The sequence below is a fragment of the Pogoniulus pusillus genome, chromosome Z (assembly GCF_015220805.1).
Source record: "Pogoniulus pusillus isolate bPogPus1 chromosome Z, bPogPus1.pri, whole genome shotgun sequence".
NCBI lineage: Eukaryota > Metazoa > Chordata > Aves > Piciformes > Lybiidae > Pogoniulus > Pogoniulus pusillus.
Genome location: NC_087309.1, coordinates 73,353,261 through 73,372,953, shown reverse-complemented (window position 1 = coordinate 73,372,953; position 19,693 = coordinate 73,353,261). Strand labels below are relative to the sequence as shown.

The window sequence follows — 19,693 nt, the reverse complement described above, 5'->3', positions numbered from 1 at the left end:
CCCCCCCCCCCCCCCCCCCCCCCCCCACTTTAGAAATACTCAACTAGACCCTGGGAATATAAATGAAGCTATTTATTTACAGCTCGCACAATATACAAGCAGATATTTACAATATATATATAGTTCTATACAGAAATATACAAGGTAAAAGTAATACAGAAACACAACTCCCCTCCCAGAAACCTGAGTCCCCAGGAGGGGCTCTCAACCACCCCTGCACCTTCCCCCTGCCCCTCTCAACCTTACCCCAGTCCTAAGGAAGAACAGAGATTCAGCCAAGAGGTTAAGAAGCAAAGGTGAGTGGCAGGTGAGGTTAGGGAGCTGCAGCTCAGTCAGAAGCCCTGTCTGAAAGTGCAGACAAAATGGCGAAAGTGTTATCTAATGTTTTCCCTTCCTTGTTCAGCAAGACTCTGAGGGAAGTAGACATCACCATTGTTTTCCTTTCACAGCCTATAATCTACTTTTTCTCACCAAAACATTCTAGCCTGCTTCAAACTACTGATTGATACCCGCCTGAACATGAGCCAGCAGTGTGCCCAGGTGGCCAAGAGAGCCAGTGGCATCCTGGCCTGCATCAGAAATGGTGTGGTCAGCAGGAGCAGGGAGGTCATTCTGCCCCTGTACTCTGCACTGGTTAGACCACACCTTGAGTATTGTGTTCAGTTCTGGGCCCCCCAGTTTAGGAAGGACACTGAGATGCTCGAGTGTGTCCAGAGAAGGGCGACGGGGCTGGTGAGAGGCCTCGAGCACAAGCCCTACGAGGAGAGGCTGAGGGAGCTGGGGTTGTTTAGCCTGGAGAAGAGGAGGCTCAGGGGTGACCTTATTGCTGTCTACAACTACCTGAGGGGTGGTTGTGGCCAGGAGGAGGTTGCTCTCTTCTCTCAGGTGGCCAGCGCCAGAACAAGAGGACACAGCCTCAGGCTGTGCCAGGGGAGATTTAGGCTGGAGGTGAGGAGGAAGTTCTTCACTGAGAGAGTCATTGGGCACTGGAATGGGCTGCCTGGGGAGGTGGTGGAGTCGTCGTCTCTGGGGCAGTTCAAGGCAAGGTTGGATGTGGCACTTGGTGCCATGGTCTAGCCTTGGGCACTGTGGTAAAGGGTTGGACTTGATGATCTGTGAGGTCTCTTCCAACCTTGGTGATACTGTGATACTGTGAAACTAGCACACCCTTAACCTTGGCCCCAAGGTTGACACAGACCTCCAGAAAAGAAGTGTAACACACGTATCAAGATTTCTCAATGCTGTGGTTAGGCAGCTCAGAAATGGGATTATTTCTTTAGCAAATGTTTAAGTTTGGCTAAGATGTTGTTAATGTCAAGCTAGTGAATACTAACCAATTTTCCTGAAGTTAGCTTCTCGTGTTTCCAGAAATAACCCACATATTTTCAGTACTTGCACGACCTTCCAGAAAAGGAAGATAGGAAAAGAAAAACATTAATTATTTATTTGCATTATTTTATTATTGTTTCACACACTCTTCAAGTCTGTCTTAATTTACTTGAAATAAAATTTTGAAATAACTTCCTTATCTTTAGTGTAAAAGAAAGTAAGAAATATCCCTTAGTGCATGTATGGTTGCATTTTCTAAGTGACTCCTGTTAAATTCTTTACCTTAAAATGTTAAAGCTAATGCAGCCTGCAAGATTTCCTTGCTTTAGACTTTATTAAGATTTTAAATGCTTCCTTCCTTAAAACAATGTTTACAAGTACAGTGGAGAAAAAGAAAATTACACGCTGAGGAAAACCTCTTTCAGATTCTGAAATGTTAAGTTTTGCCACTTTTTGGATAAAATCTCAAGATACTACAAGGGACATGTCTGCTAGACATGCCAGCTCATTCTGTGTCAGCTCAGGGTTTTTCTGTTCTGTGTTGTTTATGTATGATGTTGTTTATATATGATGTTGTTTATATATGTACTCAACTCTGTCATCGTACTGAGCTCCTTTATTTCTTTGGGTATTACCTAGCCTCTTTCATAGTGTTCTTCCACACAAAGCTTGTTTTCAACCAGTCTTCAGTAACTGAAGTGATCTAGGAAGAAGACTGTGTTCTTTGTGGGATTCATTTGAAAAACATAGTCAGGTTCTGTTTTGATTTGTTTTTATTCTGTAAGTAAACACTAGGTTTAATATAAATGCTGTTGTTTTCCTAAATTTCATGTCAGTAAAGATTCAGAGGGTAGTTTGAATTTTGCTCTTTGTTGTTTAGTTTGTTTTTGGTTTGTTTGTTTGTTCGTTTAATCCAGAATTTTTACAGTCAGAGTATTTTTGCTTTAGGCTCAGTAAAAAAAGATGGATATTATTTCATTTCCTCTTGTTATTTGTAGCACCTCTCATGAAAAGTGAACATGCTGTGCCTTTTTTTTTCCATTATAGTGTCATGGAGTGTGGTGAAGAGTCCCAAAGGGCACAAAATGGGCTTGAGCATGTCCTGTCTTGTCCAGATATATTTACCTGTCTGTCTGCATTGCAGCCAGAGTCAGGAAAACAGGACAAAAGAAACCTAGACAACCTAGTCTGGTTTAACCTGGTCACCTGAGAGGGGTTTCATAAGGCCCACACTCCTGTCACGTGCAAGGTGTATGCTCCCCCCATATTTGGAAGACAACAGCCTGTGGGTTCTCCATTTTTGGGTATATTTGCGTGATTGCCAGAGGTGATTGGGTGATTGTGTGGCAAATGAGACCATTAGCCTCAGCCATTGTCCTATAAAAGGGGGTGAACAGGTGAATAAGGTGCTTGCATGCTCGTTCATTCCTCACTCACCTGCTGCTTGCCTGCCTGCCACCTCAGCCACCTCAGCCACCTCAGCCAGTAGTCGATTCCACACTGCAGCCCACGTGAAATTCACCACAGGACTTCTGTTGAATATTTTCCTGCGTATGTTTTGGGACACAGACATTAGGACTAGTGAGTATTCTTAATTCTTTATTGAAGCTGCTGAAGGAATTTAATCTCACAAGTGGTGAATTAAGCTGCCAGGCTCTCTATCAAAGACATTTCTAAAACCTTTCAAAATTCCATCATATAGAGATATTCTGCAAAATAGTTCTGCTAACCGCATCCAAGAACTTGTGTGGATAGTTGTAAATAAGTTTGGGTGAATTATTTTGTGTATATTAATAAATTATTTAATAACTTTTGAATCAGCATCATTTCATTTCACTCCAAACTCAGATTTCAACTTTTCAACTAGCCCCTTCATAGCATGGAGGCAGGGAATTAATGTGGCTGAGTCGGGAATTATAAAGATAGAATTATTTTATTTTCCTGAAAACCCTGCCCCAAAACTATGCAAAACTAGTTTAGATTTATTTGCAGATTCTAATTTGATTGGGAAATCTTCAAAGTATGTTATGGACAAATTTAGAGATATAGGAAGTCAGGAAAGAGAAAAGACTAAGCTATACATACAGCTTTACCCCATGTGCTGGTTTGAGGCTAATTGGAATATTTTACTGAGAGAAAATAAATCCTTATCTGTGAGAAGAAAGAAGGAAACCAACAATAATCTATATCCCTCAGTTTTCTGCTGAGAAACACAACTAGTGAAAAGATAGATAAGACAGTCAATTCTCACACACTTCACAATTAACAGTCACTTCTGGCTGTGCCTTCTGTCTGGTGGGTCTGTGTGACTGTCTCTGCCACTCTAATCTGACCTAACCCTTTTTCCTCTAACCTCCTTGTTTATTTCTGACATCTCATCTCAGATCTCCAGATTTATCATGTGATATATACATGGGTTGATCTGGTTATTTATGGAGGCAGGAAAAGAGGAAGGGGGGAGGAGGTTTGGGTTGGGTAGCCCTTCTGACAATCTGATTGTTCTGGGAGGAATGTTGTGTTTCTGTATTATTTTTAACTTGTATATAAATTTTTATATTAGTGTATATATATATATATATATGCTTGCAACTTGTGCTAAGCTGTAAATATACCTTTATTCCTTAACTTCCAGCAGACAGAATCTAGTCTAGGTGATTTTCTTAAGTGTGTGTGGGGGTGGTTGACTCCGAAACAATCACATCTTATTTTGGCACCAAAAGTGGGTGCCTCTATTTCACTCAGTGTTTTGCTGAGAACTATCTGACCTAAAACAATATTTACAATAATATATAGTACAAGGTCATTTTACACTTCATTCCAGCTAACTTGGATGTAGGTGATTCAAAAGCTCAGAAAACAATAAACAATTTGTCTTTTCACAAATGAGGTGAGAGCAGGGACTCCCAGGTGACATTATGTTTGTGCTTACATACTGTAGATTTTAATATATATTGTGTCTTTGGGCGCCAGGTAATACCTAGAACAGAAAACTCCTAACATCTTGCATTACAGACTCTGAATTTAGGCTCTCTCACCTAAAGTTAGGTTTCTCTGTGGAATACACTGTATTTTACCATTCTCCTTCATTACCCAGTAGATATAACCAGGACCTTCAATAGAAAACACCCTTTGGACAGGTTTCCTTTCACCCAAAGGAGAAGATACCCAAACAGTTTTCCCTAACATTACAACATTCAACAGGAACTTTATCACTGTCCACCGTTGGTACCAAATATGATTGTTTACTGAACCCCTACTATTTACCAACCAAGTTGCGTGTACTATATGCTTCTCCCCATTTTCCAGAGATCCACCCTCATGGTTTTTAGGGTGGTATTCATCAAAAAATTGTATCATTCAATCTTTCTTGATGATGGTGCATAGTAGGGTGCATGGTAGATCAGCTCAATACCATGCTCTTTGGCTCAGTTTTTCACAGGAGCAGGCTGTGCCATTGAGCAGGAAGATGAGCCGACAAGGGATGCAGCCAGAGGGGATGGGCAGGGAGCTGCTGAAGGAATTAAAGATTAAAAAGAGAGTATATCACCTTTGGAAAAGAGGGGAGATGTCCCAGGAAAAGTTCAAGGAAGTTGATAAGTCTTGTAAAAAAAAAAATTAGAGAGGCAAAAGCCCATTTGGAACTTAGGCTGGCCACAGCTGTCAAGGAAAATAAATTTTTTTCTTTAAATATATGAATGGCAAGAGAAGGGCCAAGGACAACCTCCAGTCCTTGTTAGATAGAGAGGGGAACATAGTGACAAAGGATGAGGAAAAGTCAGAGATGCTCAACACCTTCTCTGCCTCAATTTTCAATAGTGGAACAGGTTGTCTCCAGGACAGCTGGACTCCTGAAGTGGTGGATGGAGTCAGGGACCAGTATAGTCCCTCTTTAATCCATGAGGAAGAAGTAAGGGACTTCCTGAGACACTTGGATCCTCACAAGTCCATGGGACCGGATGGGATCCATCCCAGGGTGCTGAGAGAGCTGGCAGATGAGCTGGCCAAGCCACTCTCCATCATTTATCAACAGTCCTGGCTCACTGGAGAGGTTCCCAAAGGCTGGAAGCTGGCCAATGTGATACCCATCCACAAGAAGGGTCGTAAGGAGGAGCCAGAAAACTACAGACCTGTCAGCCTGACCTCAGTGCCAGGCAAGGCTATAGAACACATCATCTTGAGTGCCATCACAAAGCACCTAAAGGATGGCCAAGGGATCAGGCCCAGCCAGCATGCCTTGAGTAAGGGCAGGTCCTGTCTCACCAACCTGACCTCCTTTTATGATTATGTTACCCGCCTGGTGAATGTGGGGAACACTGTGGATGTAGTCTACTTGGACTTCAGCAAAGCCTTTGACACTGTCTGCCAATACAGGGTCCTAGCCAAGTTGGCAGCTCATGGTTTGGACAGATTCACTCTGTGCTGGATCAAGAACTGGCTGGATGGCAGAGCCCAGAGAGTGGTGGTGAATGGTGCCACATTGTGCTAGTTTGATGCAAGCTGGAATGTTTTGGTAAAAGAACTAGATAACGGGCAGTGAAATGAAAACAATTGATGTCAACTTCTCTCACAGTCACGCTGAGAACTCTGGGAAGAAGTAAACTTTCTCCATTTTGTTTCTCACTCTTGCTTTTGCCTTAGACCGAGACACATCTTTCTAACATCACTGCTTTCTAACCCTGCTCCCTAACCTCTTGGCTGCACCTCTCTTCTTCCTGAGAACTGGGGTAAGGTTGAGGGGACCGGGGGGAGGTGTTGGCGTGGTTTGAGAGCCCCTCCTGGGGACCTAGGTTTCTGGGAGAGGAGTTGTGCTTTTGTATTGTTTATCCTTTGTATATAACTGTATATATTGTAAATAGCTGCTTGTAAATTCTGCTAGCTGTAAATAAATTGCTTCATCTATATTCCCAGGGTCCGTCTGAGTTAGCTGGGGCAAATACAAAGTGTGTGTGTGGGGGGGGGTAAGAGCCCAAACCATCACATTTTTTATTGGCTTTCCCAATGTGGGGCTAGATAGATTTGAGTGATTGGAAATTAGCTCTGGGAATTAAGATGAAGCTAATCAAGCAGCTATTGTATGTGGTTGGTGGTTGGTGCATTGCTCTGGTCTGGTTTTGTTTTCTTGGCATTTAATTGGATAAAAGCTCAAATTGTTGCTTATTTCATTGATCTGGCTTATAATAAGGCTAAAGCTAAGGTTTCAGATACGTTCTGGAGCTGGGGTGATTTGATTTTTGGTTATGCTGGTTTTAATATCTCTGAGAATATTACTAAGGATATTACATAGTCACCAGGGTGACTATGATATAGTTGCCATTTCAGAAACTTGGTGGGATGACAGGCATGACTGGGCTGCTATACTGGGGGCATATAACCTCTTCAGGAGAGATAGGCAAGGGAGAAGAGGAGGAGGGGTGGCTCTGTATATTAGGGAGTCACTCCATGCCACTGAGCTTGAGGTGAGGGATGAAGGGGTTGAGAGCCTGTGGGTTAAAATCAGAGGGAGGACAAACAAATCTGACATCCTGGTTGGAGTCTGTTATAGACCACCCAACCAGGATGAAGAAACAGACGAGATATTTTACAAACAGCTGGAGGCTGTCTCAAGATCAGATCTTGTCCTGGTGGGCGACTTTAACCTGCCAGATATCTGCTGGGAACTTAATTCAGCAGAGAAGAGGCAGTCTAGGAGATTTCTAGAGTGCATGGAGGACAGCTTCATGTCCCAGCTGTTGGGTGAGCCTACTAGGGGTCAAGCTCAGCTTGACCTGCTGCTGTCCAACAGAGAAGGGCTGGTAGGAGATGTGGCAGTGGGAGGCTGCCTGGGGTGTAGTGATCACGAGTTAGTGGAGTTTTCAATATGCAGGGAGGTAGGGAGGCACTGCAACAAAACCTACACCTTGGACTTTCGGAGGGCAAACTTCAATTTGCTTAGGAAACTTATTTCCAAAGTCCCCTGGGCATCAGTCCTCGAGAACAAAGGGGTCCAGGATGGTTGGACCTACTTTAAACAGGAGCTCTTGAAGGCTCAGGAACTGACAGTTCCCATGTGCCGAAAGATGAGCCGGCGGGGAAGGCGACCAGCCTGGATGAGTAAACAGCTCCTGAAGGAATTGGGGGAAAAAAAGAGGGTGTATCACCTCTGGAAGGAGGGGAAGGCTTCTCCTGACGTGTTTAAGGAGATAGCCAGATTATGCAGGAGAAAAATTAGAGAGGCTAAGGCCCAGCTAGAACTTAGGCTGGCCACTTCCATGAAGGATAACAAAAAACACTTTTATAAATTTATCAATGCTAAAAGGAAGGGCAAGAAGAGCCTCCACTCCTTACTGGACCAGGAGGGGAATACTATAACTGGTGATGTAGAAAAGGCTGAGGTCCTGAATGCCTTCTTTGCCTCAGTTTTCAACAGCAAGGAGGGAGGAGGAGGCAAGTGGCCTCTTGAACTGGGGGATGGGGTCAGGGAGTGGTGTGTTCCCCTGGAAATTCATGAAGAATTAGTTCAGGACCTGATGAGCCATCTGGACACCCACAAGTCCATGGGGCCAGATGGGATCCATCCCAGAGTGCTGAGAGAGCTGGCAGCTGAGCTGGCCAAGCCACTCTCCATCATTTTTCAGCAGTCCTGGCTCACCGGAGAGGTCTCAGGAGACTGGAAACTGGCCAACGTGGTCCCCATCCACAAGAAGGGTCGGATGGAGGAACCTGGGAACTACAGACCCGTCAGCCTGACCTCAGTGCCAGGGAAACTGATGGAACAGGTAATCTTGGGGGTGGTAAGAGCGCACCTAAGGGATGGCAAAGGGCTCAGGTCCAGCCAGCATGGGTTTAGGAAGGGCAGATCCTGCCTTTCTAACCTGATCTCCTTCTATGATCAGGTGACCTGCTTGGTGGATGTGAGGAGGCCTTTGGATGTGGTCTATCTGGACTTCAGGAAGGCCTTTGACACTGTCCCCCACAGCAAACTGCTGGCTAAGCTATCAGCCCATGGCTTGGATGGCAACACTCTGTGCTGGGTTAGGAACTGGCTGGAGGGCCGGACCCAGAGAGTGGTGGTGAATGGCGCCACATCCAGCTGGCGGCCAGTCACTAGCGGTGTCCCTCAGGGATCTGTGCTGGGCTCCATCCTCTTTAACATCTTCATTGATGATCTGGATGAGGGCATGGAGTCAGTCATCAGCAAGTTTGCAGATGGCACCAAGCTGGGGGCAGATGTGACTGAGTTGGAAGGCGAAGGGCTCTGCAGCAGGACCTTGATCGCCTGTACAGATGGGCAGAGTCCAATAGCATGGGGTTAAATAGCTCCAAGTGCCAGGTGCTGCACTTTGGCTACAACAACCCCATGCAGAGATACAGGCTAGGGTCGGAGTGGCTGGAGAGCAGCCAGACAGAGAGGGATCTGGGGGTACTGATTGATACCCACCTGAACATGAGCCAGCAGTGTGCCCAGGTGGCCAAGAGAGCCAGTGGCATCCTGGCCTGCATCAGGAATGGTGTGGTCAGCAGGAGCAGGGAGGTCATTCTGCCCCTGTACTCTGCACTGGTTAGACCACACCTTGAGTATTGTGTTCAGTTCTGGGCCCCCCAGTTTAAAAGGGACGTTGAGATGCTTGAGCATGTCCAGAGAAGGGCGACGAGGCTGGTGAGAGGCCTTGAGCACAAGCCCTATGAGGAGAGGCTGAGGGAGCTGGGATTGTTTAGCCTGGAGAAGAGGAGGCTCAGGGGTGACCTTATTGTTGTCTACAACTACCTGAGGGGTGGTTTTGGCCAGGAGGAGGTTGCTCTCTTCTCTCAGGTGGCCAGCACCAGAACAAGAAGACACAGCCTTAGGCTGTGCCAGAGGAGGTTTAGGCTCGAGGTGAGGAGAAAGTTCTTCACTGAGAGAGTCATTGGACACTGGAATGGGCTGCCTGGGGAGGTAGTGGAGTCGCCGTCCCTGGGGCAATTTAAGGCAAGATTGGACGTGGCACTTGGTGCCATGGTCTAGCCTTGAGCTCTGTGGTAAAGGGTTGGACTTGATGATCTGTGAGGTCTCTTCCAACCCTGATGATACTATGATACTATGATACTATGATACAGCAGCTCTGGTCAATAATATGACAATCAATGGAAATTCTGCTTTAAATACGGCTCTAATGAGAGTTATTCAGCCTAAGACAGGAATTCCAACTGTTTGCTTAGGCACATGCTTGTGTAAAACTGTTTTGCTACTCACATTTTTTAATATTTGCCTCATGATTTTAATATTCATATTAATATTGGCATTATTGGTGAAAAATTCAAAACCAGCTTCTGTAAGAGCTAGGAAAAATTCTGTGTCTCAGAAGCAGTCTCTTTCACAGCAAAACAAGGGAACACAGTTTTCGGCTTCCCCCTTGCCAGCTTCTGCCCCTCCTTCTCCAAGTGCTGGGAACACGGCCAGTGTTCCCGCCAGTAACATAAACAATTATAAGGATAGCAAAAACAATGAGCAAGGTACCCACTGGGAATTGAACTCATGGACCTCTGCACCACAGGCTGGAATCCTACCACTGAGCTACCAAGACATTGCTTTGGCCATGTTCCCAGCACTTGGAGAAGGAGGGGCAGAGGCTGGCAAGGGGGAAGCCAATAACTGTGTTCAGCAATGTCTTGGTGGCACACATCCATTTGGCAGCCAGTCACTAGTGGTGTTCCCCAAGGATCAGTGCTGGGCCCAGTCCTGTTCAATATCTTTATTGATGGTCTGGACGAGGGGATTGAGTCCAGCATCAGTAAGTTTGCAGATGACACCAAGCTAGGAGAAGGTGTTGATCTGTTGGAAAGTAGGAGAGCCCTGCAGAGGGACCTGGACAGGCTAGACGCGTGGGCAGAGGCCAATGGGATGAGATTTAACAAGGCCAAGTGCAGGGTTCTTCACTTTGGCCACAACAACCCCAAGTAGCACTACAAGCTGGGGACAGAGTGGCTGGAGAGCAGCCAGGAGGAAAGGGACCTGGGGGTACTGATAGATAGTAGGCTGAAGATGAGCCAGCAGTGTGCCCAGGTGGCCAAGAGAGCCAATGGTATCCTGGCCTGTATCAGGAACAGTGTGGCCAGTAGGACAAGTGAGGTTATTCTTCCCCTGCACTCAACACTGGTCAGGCCACACCTTGAGTCCTGTGTCCAGTTCTGGGCCCCTCAATTCAACAGAGATGTTGAGGTGCTGGAACGTGTCCAGAGAAGGGCAACAAAGCTGGTGAAGGACCTGGAACACAAACCCTATGAGGAGAGGCTGAGGGAGGTGGGGTTGTTTAGCCTGGAGAAAGGAGGCTCAGGGGTGATCTTATTACTGTCTACAACTACCTGAAGGGTGGTTGTATCCAGGTGGGGGTTGGTCTCTTCTGCCAGGCAACCAGCAACAGAACAAGGGGACACAGTCTCAAGTTGTGCCAGGGTAGGTATAGGCTGGATATTAGGAGGAAGTTCTTCCCAGAGAGAGTGATCTGCCATTGTGTGCTAGTTTCAATCAGGGTAGAAAAGAACTAGATCATAGGCTGTGGAAGGAAAACAATAGTGATGTCAACTCTCCTCGCAGTCTCGCTGAGATGTATGGGAACAAGAAGGATAAACACCAGATAACACTCTCCCCATTTTCTTGCACTCTCAGACAGGGCTTTGACTGAGCTGCAGCTCCCTAACCTCACCTGCCACTCACCTTTGCTTCTTAACCTCTTGGCTGAACCTCTATTCTTCCTTAGGACTGGGGTAAGGTTGAGAGGGGCAGGGGGAAGGTGCAGGGGTGGTTGAGAGCCCCTCCTGGGGACTCAGGTTTCTGGGAGGGGAGTTGTGTTTCTGTATTACTTTTACCTTGTATATTTCTGTATAGAACTATATATATATTGTAAATATCTGCTTGTATACTGTGCTAGCTGTAAATAAATAGCCTCATTTAAATTCCCAGAGCCCAGCTGAGTCTAGTTGGGTACTTCTAAAGTGTGGGGGGGCAGGTAACACCCAAACCACCACATATATTTTTTGGCGCCCAACGTGGGGCAGATTCATTTGAGTGATTGTTAATTAACTCTGGGAATCAGAATGAAGCTAATGAAGCAGCTGTTGTACTTGGTGGGGGCTACTGTGTGGTCTGTTTTCTGTTTTCATGCATTCAATTGGATCAAAGCCCAAATTGTTTATTACTTTCTTAATGTAATTGATACGAAGGCTAAAGCTAAACTCACAACCATTTTCTGGTCCTGTGGTGATCTTGTTCTTGGATATGCTGTTTTTAATGTCACTGAAAATCTTACCAGTAATATTAAAGGGGTATTTGCCAATAATATTACATCCAATGAAAATACTGCTTTAACTACAGCCCTGATGAGGGTAATTTACCCCTGAACTGAGATGCCAGACCCTTGTTCAGAGTTTTACTCAAAGTAAATTTTGGCATGTCTAGTGGCTGTAATTTTATGTCTTATAATTTTGATTTTCATATTAATTCTGGCATTATGTGTGAATAATTCGAATGCAATACCTGTAAGATCTAGGAAAGTCTCTGTCTCAAAACCAAAACAGACAGTGCTGCAACCAAATCAAAACAAAGGAACATGTCTAGAGAAGGGCAACAAAGCTGGTGAAAGGCCTGGAACACAAACCCTATGAGGAGAGGCTGAGGGAGCTGGGGTTGTTTAGCCTGGAGAAGAGGAGGCTCGGGGGTGACCTGATTTCTGTCTACAATTACCTGAAGGAACATTGTAGCCAGAAGGCAGTTGGCCTCTTCTCCCAGGCAACCAGTAGTAGAACAAGGGGACACAGTCTTAAGTTGTGTCGGGGAAAATATAGGCTGGATATTAGGAGGAAGTTCTTCCCAGAGAGAATGATCTACCATTGGAATGGGCTGCCCAGGGAGGTGGTGGAGGCACTGTCCCTGGAGGTGTTAAAGAAAAGCCTGGATGAGGCACTTAGTGCCATGGTCTAGTTGACTGGATAGGGCTGTGTGATAGGTTGGACTGAATGATCGTGGAGGTCTCTTCCAACCTGGTTTATTCTATGATTCTAAGATTGTTCTTGAAATGAGTGCCATTATCTGATTTTATTCTCTCTGGAGTTCCATGTATTCATGTCATTTGTCTTTCCAAGCCAAGAATGGTGTTACATGCAGTAGCATGTGGAACTGGATAGGTTTCCAGCCACCCGGTGCTTGCCTCTACCATCACTAGTTCATACTGCTTGCCAGAATGAAATCAAGGTAAAATGATGTAGTTAATCTGCCAGGCTTCACCATACTTCAACCATCGGTCACCATATCATAAGGGCTTGATTCACTTAGCCTGCTCAATACCAACACAAATGTCACAGTCATGGATGATTTGGGTTATAGTGATCATGGATAACTTAATTGATCTATCATGTGCCAATCAGTAGGTTGCATCTCTGCCTTGATGTCCAGATTATGTCCAGCACTGTAGGCTGGGGACTGAGTGGCTGGAGAGCAGCCAGGAATAAAGGGACCTGGGGGTACTGATAGATAATAGGCTGAAGATGAGCCAGCAGTGTGTCCAGGTGGCCAAGAGAACCAATGGCATCCTGGCCTGCATCAGGAACAGTGTGGCCAGTAGGACAAGGGAGGTTATTCTTCCCCTGTACTCAGCACTGGTCAGGCCACACCTTGAGTACTGTGTCCAGTGCTGGGCCCCTCAATTCAAGAAAGATGTTGAGGTGCTGGAACGTGTCCAGAGAAGGGCAACAAAGCTGGCGAAGGGCCTGGAACACAAACCCTGTAAGGAGAGGCTGAGGGAGCTGGGGTGTTTATCCTGGAGAAGAGGAGGCTCAGGGGTGATCTTATTACTGTCTACAACTACCTGAAGGGAGGTTGTATCCAGGTGGGGGTTGGTCCCTTCTCCCAGGCAACCAGCAACAGAACAAGGGGACACAGTCTCAAGTTATGCCGGGTTAGGTATAGACTGGATATTAGGAGGAAGTTCTTCAGAGAGAGAGTAATTTCCCATTGGAATGGGCTGCCCAGGGAGGTGGTGGAGGCACCGTCCCTGGAGGTGTTAAAGAAAAGCCTTGATGAGGCACTTAGTGCCACTGTCTAGTTGACTGGATAGGGCTGTGTGATAGGTTGGACTGGATGATCTTGGTGGTCTCTTCCAACCTGGTTGATTCTATGATTCTATGAATCATGAGCCCACCAAATGAAGAACAGTTCAGCTCAGTGTTTCCAATCAAGGTTAAGATAAGAGTTTGTATCAACTTGAGAAATCTTAGCAGCTTTTTCTGCCTGATGGTCGTATTGGTGTTCCTCAGAATCTCTGCTCTTAAGCATGTGTGTGTCTATATGCCGCATCTTCACTGGAATTCTCTCCACTGATGCATCAATGTCCTGCCATAGATCAGCACACCAAATAGACTTTCATTTCCTCTGCCAAGCATTCTTTTTTTACAGTCCATTAGCCAACCCCTTACAGCATTGACTACCACCCATGAGTCGGTGTACAGGTAAAGAATAGGCCAATTTTCATGTTCAGCTACACCAAGAGCAAGTTGGACAGCTTTTACCTCAGCATATCAACTGGATTCACCTTCACCATCTCCTGCTTCAGTAACTCTCCTGGTAGGACTACAGACTGTTGATTTACATCTTCGCTTGTTCCCAAGAAGACCACAGGAACCATCTGTGAACAAAGCATAATTCTTTTCCTGATCAGAGAGATCACCATAAGGAAGAGCTTCTTCAGCACAGATTATTTTTTTCCTGTGGAGGTTTTGTACAGTCTGTGCCTTCTGGCCAGTTGGTATTCACCTCCATCAGACTAGCGCAAGCTAGATTACCCATTCATGCTTGCTGGGTCATCAAAGCCATCCATTTAGACCAGGTTACATCTGTGGCACGATGCAGTGATGAATCTTTGCCTGTTAACATCCAGTTCAGAACTGGCAATCTATGAGCTAAAAGGCAATTGTGACTCAGTTCCAATCACTTCAGAAGCTGCTTTCACTCCTTCATAGGCTGCTAGTATCTCTCACTGTGCTTGCATGTAATTTGCCTCTGAACCTCTGCAGTTGCAACCTCAGAAACCAAGTGGATGACTACATGTCTCCTTTGGAGCTCTCTGCTAAAGACTCCAAGTTGGACCATTGTCACTGGCAGCCACGTACAGAATGTTTTTAATGTTCAAACAGGTCCCAAACCCTACTGCATAGACTACTTCTTGCTTGATTGGATCAAAGTCTGCTTGCTGTTCAGGTCCCCACTCAAAATCGTTTCTCTTACGAGTCACATCAAGCACAGGTTTGACAATTTGACTGAATCCGGGAATGTGTAGTCTCCAAAATCCCACTGCACCCAAAAAAGTTAAAATGTCCTTCTTATTGGTGGGAACTGCCATGGTGGAGACTTTGTTTATCACATTCTGTGGAATGTGACGGTGACCATCCTGCCTCTGCACTCCCAGAAACTGAATATCTCTGTAACAGTTCCTTTGACCTTGTCTCTTAATGGCAAAACCTGCTTGTAACAGAATGTCAATGATTTTGTTACTTTTCTCAAAGACTTCCTCAGCAGTTTGGCCCCACACGATGATGTTGTTGTTGAATTGTATGTGCTCTGGAGCTTTAACTTTCTCCGATGCACTGTGGATGACTGAGTGACAGATCATTGGACTGTGCTTCCACCTCAGAGGCAAACAGTTGAGCTGGTATTGAATTCCTCTCCAGGTGACTGCAAACTGAGGCCTGCACTCCTTTGCTATGGGAATAGAGAAGAAAGCATTAGCAATGTCTATGGTTGCATACCATTTAGCCTCCTTTGATTCCAGCTCATACTGGAGTTCCAGCATGTCTGGTACAGCTGCACTCGTGGGTGAAGTCACCTCCTTGAGAGCATGGAAGTCTATTGTGAGGCATCAGACACTGTTAGGCCTGTGCACAGGCCAAATCAGACTGTTGAAAGGTGAATAAACTTTCTGAATGACAGCCTGACTCTGCAACTGACAAATCAGCTGATGAATGGGCAACAAGGAGTCATGGTTAGTTCTGTACTGCCTATGATGCACAGTTTGTGTAGCAATTGGCAGTTTCAGATCCTCTGTGTCATGATGTCCCACAACTGCAGATTTCTCTGAAAGTGCAGGTCTGATAGACAATTGAATTTACCATCCACAATTTCTACAGATGCTATTCTAAAAGCCATTTGTCACCCTTAGGATCTTTGAAACAACCTTGTCTCAAAAAGTCAATTCCCAGAATGCAAGGTGCATCAGGACCAGTTATGATATTTCTTCCACTCTTTACCAGTTAAACTGATCTCAGCCTGCAACTTAGTTAACTCTTGACAACCACCAGTCATTCCAGAAATAGTGATAAACTCTGTCTCTTTGCAATTCAATGGCGATAAAGTGTGCTGAGCCCCTGTGTCAACTAAAGCCCTGTATTTCCAAACTTTTGAGCTGCCAGGCCACTTAGTGAATACATTCCAATAGATTCGGTTCTCTCCACTATCCCTTTCCTCCTCCTGGCTGGAGGCAGGTCACTCCTAATGCTGAACATCACGTGAGTTGTACACAATGACTGGTGTTGTCAGAGAAATTGCAATTATTAGTATAATGCAGTTACTCTGGGGAGCTGAAGAAGTGACAGTTACCTTTCTGGCATTGCTGCCTCCATTTCTACCACTCTGCAGTTCCCTGACTGTCTTTGAAAGAACTGAAGTAGGCTGACCATCCCACTTACTCATGTTCTCACTAAATTGGTCACCTAGAATTATCCACAGTAACGCATGTGATTGCTGATATCTAGGTGCACTTTGTCTCCTCCTAGGCTGGAATTGCGTTGCAGGAGGTGGGCATCTGTTCCTGATGGCAGAAACATGCACCCATTCATAACATGAAGGAATGGTATCCTTTACCAGATTGGATATAGAGGTTTTAAGTTTCTCCTTCTATTCTTTTATGCTATCTTTTATCTTTGTAGTCATATTTTTTTATGGCAAAGACTAGGGCAGTATGTGACAAGCTGTCCTCTATCTGTCTCAGCTGGTCAGTGAATTGACCAACAATGAGAGGCTTTCCACTATCACTCCTTGATAGAAACCTGCTGGCCAAGATGTTAGCATCAGATGAAGGAGCAAGCTTAATAAGCTTCTTCGTGAGACCTGTTCCAAGAGGAATGTCATCAGGCTCATGTGCGCCATGATCTCCATAAAGCACTTCCTTCACAGCAAACTCCTTCAGAAGCTTAATTCCCTTCTTAGCTGTGTTCTATTTATTAGCTGCCCATGGCAAATCATCTCGGGATGGATATTTCATAGCCACAGCCAACAGGAGGTTTGTCCACAAACTAACCTTACTGAAAGGGTTTGCCAGATTTTTGTCCATTCCACTCTCCTTTTTGAATGGCCCTAACCACTTTGCAGACTTGTCTGCTACCTGTAGGGCATTTACTCCACTAACACAGCATCTCACCACCCAGCTTTGGATTGGCTCTCCGATTCCTTTGCATATTCCTTTCTAACTTCCCTGATCTCTTTGGTGGGATCACAGGAATCCTGGATATCATCATCCTTCTCCTCCTCCTCTTCCTCTGGTTTCCTTGGCCTAGAAACAGAACTTTTCCAGGAATATTTTTAAGCTCTTCAGAGCCATCCTCTTTCTTGTCAACCAACATCACAAAGCTCTTCTCATCAGAGTATTGAGACCTTAGGCCTGAGTATATTGGCTAAGTCTCCAAGGCTGTATTTCGCCTCTTATTCCTCTTGTGTACCAGTGGTCCCCTATCGTAAATCCTCTCTTGAATCACTCTTTGTCAATCATTTTGTCTTAGCCTATGTCTTCACAGGAGTAAAAAAGATGGTAGAAGTTCCTTCTAGGAGGTCTGAATCTCTGAGGGTCTGACCTGATGCCTGTGCGTTTGAACCTGTTAGAAGCTGCTGCCTGTGGATTTGAACCAGGTGCAGAATTACAAACAGCTGAAACCTGGACACCTTGAGGAGAAGTTCCTTTGTCTGTCTGCTGTGTTATTGGTAGGTATTGTATTTTTGGCTGAATTCCCAGAATCCTTGGTAGTTGTGTCTCCTTTTTCTCCACTTGAATAGTAATTGTTTATAGAACATGAAAGAGATTGTTTTACTTCCATATTAGGAGCTTGTGAGCTTTTAGAAATCTGCCTCTTTCATTTTCTTTAGGTAGTCATGTTCAAATTTCTCATGCAAAGTGTTAGCATTTGTGCTAAAAACAGAATTATTAGGGCTATATTCATACATGATAAATATACTACTATATTACATGTGTAGAACTTGCTACAGGGATCTGGGAGTTCCGTTTTAGGCCAGACAACACAGATTAAAGCTGTTGCAGGAAAAAGAGGAATTGTAATATTTCCTGACTTATTAAAAGCAGAGTTGGTAATAATTTCCATAATTAAAGCCAATCCAAGTCAGATAACAGTCTCCAAAGTCCAAAAACATCCCTTTAATTTTTTCCATGTCATATAAAAAAATCAATGAACCAATTTTTGCTGTCAGCCAACTGTAGAAGAATCACACCCCTAGTGGGTACAAAATAGAAAATAAAACTTAAAATCTCTCAACTTCCAGACTTAATTAGCAATCAATCAATGTATCCCCAGGGTGAAGTGTTGAAATAAAGATGTCACAGTTGGGGTGTTACCTGCCCCCCCCCCCCCCCCCCCCCCCCCAAGAAAAATTGCCTAGACTTGGCTCAGCCAGCTGGAAGTTAAGGAATGAAGCTATATTGACAGCTTAGCACAATTTGCAAGCATATATATATATATATATATATATATATATATATATATATACATACAAGTTATATACAAGTTATATAAAAGTTAAAGGTAATACAGAAACACAATACCTCTCCCAAAAACCAGAGTCCCCAGGAGGGCTTCCAACCCAACCCCCCTCCCTCTATCCCTCCCTTCAGAAATAACTAGATCAACCCACATATATCTCATTGTGCTGGTTTGAAGCTAGCTAGAATGTTTTGGTGGGAAGAATTAGATCACAGGCTGTGAAAGAGAAACAATGGTGATGTCTACTTCACTCATAGGCTTGCTGAGAGGTATAAAAACAATAATGTAAATATAAATAAGACATTTGATCACTGCCTGGGCTTTGAGCTGCATTTCTCTCTCTAACCTAACTTGCTGTCTTTCTGATTAATCAACCTGCTTCCTAACCACCCTGGCTGACCCACCATTCTTCCTTGGTGGAATGTCCCAGGTTGAGACTATAGGGTTAAAAATTTTCTGGGGACCACAAGATTGTTATTCAATCCCATAATTCTGCTATTTTCTTATAAACTCACAACAAGGTCAGTTCTCTCACCTTTCCTCCTCCTCCTGCCCTGAGCATGTGGCAGGAGCCACTTTATTGGGAAGAACATGTAAGCAGTAGGCCTCCAGAGGCTTGTTTAGGCTTTTTTGAATGGCAGAGGCATTGTGTGTGTGTGTGTGTGTGTGTGTGTGTGTATTGGAGCATTGGGGAGTATTAGATTTAGTTTTTTGAATGGGGGAAAAGTCAAGGGGGGGTTCCAGGGATGCAGTAATTGGTTTGTAATGTCTCTCTCTGTATCTCTATTGAAATATAATTCTGTATTTTTTCTCCAGTTTCATTTGAGAGTTAATTTCTGTCACCATCTCTAAAAACCATGACACTTGGGCACAAGGCAACGTCTGAGGAAAGGTATAAAGGGGTGGGAGAAGGTGGAAAGAGCCCCTCCTGAGGACTCAGGTTTCTGGGAAGGGTGTTGTGTTTCTGTATTACCTTTTACCTTGTATATTTCTGTATTTAGCTATATACATTGTAAATATCTTATTCTATGTGTTGTGCTAAGCTGTAAACATAAAGCTTCATTCTATTTCCAGAGCCAGTTGAGTCTAGTCTGGGTGATTTCTAAAGTGGGGGAGGTGAGGGGGTGGGTAACGCCCAAACTATCACACTCATGATAAATCTGGAGATATGAGGTGGGATGTCAAAAAAAGACAACAAGGATGTTAGAGGAAAAAGGGTTAGGTTGGATTAGAGCTAAGGCAGAGACAGCTACAGAGACCCACCAGAGAGAAGGCACAGCCAGAATCAAGAGCTGAGAAGTGTGTGAGAAGTGACTGTCTTATCTACATTTTGATTAGTTGCCTTTCTCATCAGAAAACAGAGAGCTATAGATTACGTTTGTTTTTATCCTTTCACAGCTAAATATTTAATTTCTCTCAGTAAAATATTCAAATTAGGCTCAAGCCAACACACCCCGCTATCAATCAGGCTGAGCAAATAATTAAGAGTATGGCAGGCTTTACTCACAGAGGTGAAACCCAATCCCTTGCTGGATTTCTTTGCTTCTCGACTGCCTTCTGATGCTGCAAGCAATATCCAATATTCTAGATCCATGCA

General features: G+C 44.6%; 1 protein-coding gene across 1 annotated transcript in view; it reads right to left on the bottom strand.

The window, feature by feature from the left end:
* Positions 1–19,693, bottom strand: part of LOC135192961 (uncharacterized) — an 86,680-nt gene that overhangs the window by 8,408 nt on the left and 58,579 nt on the right. Inside the window, exons 5-7 of the mRNA XM_064176346.1 lie at positions 14,484–15,161; positions 13,846–13,961; positions 2,767–2,876 (exon numbers count right to left, since the gene is read on the bottom strand). Of these exons, the coding sequence (XP_064032416.1) occupies positions 2,767–2,876; positions 13,846–13,961; positions 14,484–15,161 (904 nt within the window). The remainder of the gene's footprint in view (positions 1–2,766; positions 2,877–13,845; positions 13,962–14,483; positions 15,162–19,693) is intronic.